Genomic DNA, 4,886 nt, shown 5'->3' on the forward strand with positions numbered 1-4,886 from the left:
GCTGGCCTAAGACCATGACAATATACATGTTAATTAGTGAAGTCCTGAGTGCCTAGTCTTAGATATTGGATGGAAGAGGAAACTTTTTAATATCCTTACGATTAACTTGACCTTCAAAATTTTCTTAAAAGCAGTGTCTTTATTATTTTTACTTTTGAATATTTGGTTTGTGACAAGAGGACATATTCGTTCAATTTAGCTGTTACAAAAGATATATAGTTTTTGTCTCCATTAATCCATCCCATCCTATGTCTAATGGATCAAATGTGTGGTTGTTTGCCCCACACGTAGTTGTCCATGGTGTGGCTCAATGGATGAGAAATCAGACATATTTGATATGGGAATAAAATAGCACGAGTCTTCTTTTCCAAGTGAAATTACATCATTTGACTTCCTGAAAAAGAAGAAAATGGTGTGGAGTAGAGACGCAAATTATGAGGCAAGTGATGAGACAAAGTGTTCTAACTTTCATTAAGGAGATGAGGATGGAATTTAAAGTAGATCAACTTAATCAAATTCAATATTTTAATTTTGAATCAACACCTGACACTCAAATTTAACAAATTAACATAAAAGGTAAATGTATTTACACCTGACCTTACAAATATTAAGGAAATCCTTACCCCATATAGTACAATTTCTATGGTAGAACTAGCACTCAGATTAATGTTATTTTTTGAGCTATGTCAGACCACCTCTCAATACCGTATGCAAGGTAAGGAATGCCATATATATTTGGATGTCCTCCTTTAACAATTGAATTTATAGTTGTTGATTAATATGATTACAAACATTACAAATATTTATTTGAATGGTGAGCATTACAAACGAGGCAGGTTCGGAGTGCAAGATAGGATTCCTGCATGTTAGTGCATAAAAATCAGCTTTTCCTCCAGGATTTATGGGATTATTATTGTAGATTTTTGTTTTTATTGCATGAGTTGGATAAAACCATTTTTTGCTTAGTTGTTAAGCTAACTAAGGAATATGTATGTTTTTTTAGTTTTATTCCTATTTTTTCCTCGTTTTCTATTTTAATGGAGGCTCTTTATATATTGTAACTCATTCATGATCAATCAATTAATGAACAAGTTTTCATTCTTATTGCACTTAATTTTCTCTTCTTTTATACTACGAGTTGCATTCTTATTTTTCAGTTAGATCCTCTTGTGTAGGTTTTGATAAAATTTTACATGGTATCAGAGCACACAGTTGCTAGAAGAAGAAGATAAACACAAATTATTTACTGACAAATTTTTGAAGAATGGAAGCTAACGTAAACCTTGTGTTTCTAGATGCATGTCAAGGTTATGCTCTTTTTGCACGAGCTTCATCTTCTTCTTCTCTTTTGTGACACATTATTTCAATGGACCTGTCATGCCTCTCCTTTGTCATATTATGAGGGAGTTTTTTCTCTATTAGTGGTAATGCTTCCTTGGTTTTGTTTTCTAGTTTGATCAGTTCTTTAGACTGTGGCACCTGTGTTTTCAACTAGCAGCTTCTTCTTGCATGGTTGAGTAGGGTTGTGGGGGTCACTCATATAGATCCATTTCCCACCTGCATCTTTGAATATCGAATGTTTTGCCTTTGTTCGCCATGTGATTATTGTTTGAGTAGTGTCGTTGGGGTCACTCATGCAGATTGTTATCTTCTGTATCTTTGATAGACAGATGTTTTATCGAGTAGTGTCATTGGGGGCACTCATACAATTCTTGATCTTGATCAGCATCGTGGCTTTTGAGGAGGTTCTTCATTCAGCACTATGGCAGACAGTTGACCACATTTTTCTTGTATCTCAGAGGATGCTCTTATGCACTTCATATAGTTGCATCTCTTGTAATTTTTAGGGGGGTTTTGTTTCCACTGGGTTTTCCCTCTTTCCTCTTTGCTTTCCTTAGTCTTTAGTCTCCTTAGTTAGACTTAAGAGGGGATGTTAGTGCATAAAAATCGGCTTTTCTTCCATGATTTATGGGATTATTATTGTAGATTTTTGTTTTAATCCCATGAGTTGGATAAAACTAGTTTTTGCTTAGTTGTAAAGCTAACTAAGGAATATCTATGTTTTTTCAGTTTTATTCCTGTTTTTTCCTCCTTTTTTGTTTTAACGGAGGCTTTTTACATATTGTAACTCATTCATGATCAGTCAATTAATAAACACAATTTTTTTTTATGTTTTGATGGAGGTCCAAACCTGTGAGCATGACAGCACTGCAAGGGCATGAAGCCCACGAGCTGCCAGCCCAGCGAGGGCCTTCACAAAGTATTTTTGCCACCCGATACGGTTCTGCCAGATTCTCCCAGGGCACAGTCCCGACCTCATCCCTTATGATGTCGGACCCTTGCACTGAACAAGACTTAATCCCTAGAGGGCTTATTTGGAACCATTCAACTTCACCAATAGACCAAGGGCCCATTGACAATAAACAAATTTTCATTCTTATTGCTCTTAATGTTCTCTTCTATTATACTGCAAATTGTGTTCTTATTTTTCAACTAGATCCTCTTGTGCAGGTTTAGATAAAATTTTACACCGTGGTCCTGGTGAGTATTGGCACAAGCGTTCCTGAAAACACTTTGAAATTCTGTTGAGAATTGTAGTTGGGAACTTCTTTTCCTTTGCTAGATAGGAGGAAGAATGCTCCATTCGCAAAAGTATCTCTCACAGACTTCCACAACCAACTATTTCGATTTGGGTTCTCACGCCATGTCACCTGCTTCTTATATTCCTCGTCTGGAGCCACAAAGTGATTGCCTTCGCTTCTGATAACCGGACCTGCACTCCCTCCAATAACATATATTCCCCATGGTTCGTAGTTGTTATTGGCAACATGGACATACCCATGTCTGCACCTGCTTCATGCCAATTGCCAACGACGAGATTAAGTTAAACAAGGTCAATCTTCAGCAGGCAGCAAGGGGATTTCAGCTTGAATAATATTTTACTTTGGCATACGTTCAATGAGGCCAGGCCCAAAGTGGTTGAACGCCACTGTCACCTTCATGGCTTTATCAGCTGTATAATCATCACTGTGTCCCAAGAGCATCACCTGATAGGTTGCTTGCGTAGTTAGGATTCGTCATTCATATATATATAAAAACTACCAAATGAGCAATTCATTCTATGGACAGTTCGGATAGTTACCTTATCATGGTAAGAGAAACGGTTGTTAGAAATGCTAACTGAACTGGAAGCAAGCGTGACATCAACCAGTCCATCTGAGCAATTGAATAATGTGTTATGATCGATCCAAATGTCTCGGGAATTGCGAACTGAAATACCGTCTCCATCTTGTGTTTCGATTTCCTCGGCTTGCGTACCCTCAGAGAGCAAAATCATACACGATTTAGATGGCTGACAATTATGGATGTTCAATCCGTGAATGATAACGTTGCTCACATTCAACAGGATAATGCAAGGCCCATTCCCAATGTGAACATTTGAGCTCTTTGCATCGATAGTCTTGTGGCTTGTCGAAATGGGGGGCATTTCTGGCAAAAGTTATCCATAGAGGACCATCACGCGTAACTCCCTATCTGAGAGTCCCAGGTGAGGGATTTGCAGCATTGTTATCAGTCCTGGTGACTTTATACAACTCACCTCGTTTCCATCCCTTGGCTGCACTTCAAAAGCGCAAACCACAATCCGCAAGCTTCATTCTGTTTTGTACTAATTTGAATCGTTTCTCCAGCACTTATCAATATGGTTGTAGGACGTTGAAGAAGACAACGAGAGGGAAAGAAAAACAAAAAGAAGCTCAATCCACCCTGCAGCAGCCATTAAAACAATATTCTTGGTAACAATAGATCGACTTTGACTATTACAAAGTTATTGATCAGAAGAAAATTTGAAAATATTATTATATATTTTCTTAGTTTTTCTATATGTTAGTAAATGGTATTTTTGAAGCTCTTTAGGGCATTTTTAGCCCTTGAAAGTGGGCATGTTCTTTCAAGATTTCTCCTACAACTCTTGGAGACCTTTCCTATGACTTAAACGGTAATTTCAAGTACTGTGCAGAAAGTTATGTCTAGTTAAAGTTAGGACAAATTTTATATAGTTTTTTTGATAGTTCTAGATTTTATTATGTAAATAAACCTGATATGACTGTTGCTTTTTCGATTCTCAATGAGTTGTTGGTGACCCTTGGAATCCCTTGGACTACTATAGGTTGGATTTTTGAGTTTAATACAATACTTTTTGGCTTGCTTCAATTCTATATTATCTTGTTCATCCACAACACCGTAGGTTCTCACTTAGGTGTTGTCGTCCGAATCCATAATTCGGATCAGTGGTATCAGAGCAACTTCGTTCCTGTATGTCATATCACACGCGATCAACATATCAAATATTGGCATTGGAAACAAGGAATCCTTCAAACTACCTCCCTTTGAGACACACACGATTGCAGATGGCTAAGTTGCAGACCGATGAATACATTAAAGCATTGGTTGTAGATGCATTAACATAACAATGAGAAGAAATGATGGAGCTGTTCAAGCAGATGCTGGAAAGTCATGGGTCACCTGCAAACCCACCATTCATAGGGTATACACCATTCAAGGTGCAAGTGAATTTCGATATACCTACCTTTCAAGGAACGATTGATGCAGATGTCGTTGATGACTGGGTTTCAAAATTGGAAAGATATTTCTCTATCAACCAGTTCTCAGATGAAGAGAAAATAACTTTTGCTCTTCTCAAAGCTAAAAATTATGTGAAAGATTCTTGGGAAGCAAAGTTAGCAACCAAGGCAACAAAAACGGGCACTACGTTCATCTTTGATCAAAAACCCACATGGGGATAATTCATGGAGCACATAAAGGAATAATATTTTCCTGTGAATACATATGAATAGAAAGATATGCAGTGGCAATTGCTTCAACAA

General features: G+C 37.4%; 1 protein-coding gene across 1 annotated transcript; it reads right to left on the bottom strand.

Moving 5' to 3' along the window:
* Positions 1-2,525: 2,525 nt before the first annotated feature.
* LOC131043793 (pectate lyase 1-like) lies at positions 2,526-3,487 on the bottom strand. The gene is made up of 3 exons (XM_057977026.2): positions 3,143-3,487; positions 2,944-3,047; positions 2,526-2,850 (listed from the first exon to the last, which is right to left on the bottom strand). The coding sequence occupies exons 1-3, from the start codon at positions 3,485-3,487 to the stop codon at positions 2,526-2,528; spliced, it is 774 nt and encodes a 257-aa protein (XP_057833009.2).
* Between the last annotated feature and the right edge of the window lie 1,399 nt (positions 3,488-4,886).

Source organism: Cryptomeria japonica, chromosome 5, assembly GCF_030272615.1.
Source record: "Cryptomeria japonica chromosome 5, Sugi_1.0, whole genome shotgun sequence".
In the NCBI taxonomy this organism is placed as follows: domain Eukaryota; kingdom Viridiplantae; phylum Streptophyta; class Pinopsida; order Cupressales; family Cupressaceae; genus Cryptomeria; species Cryptomeria japonica.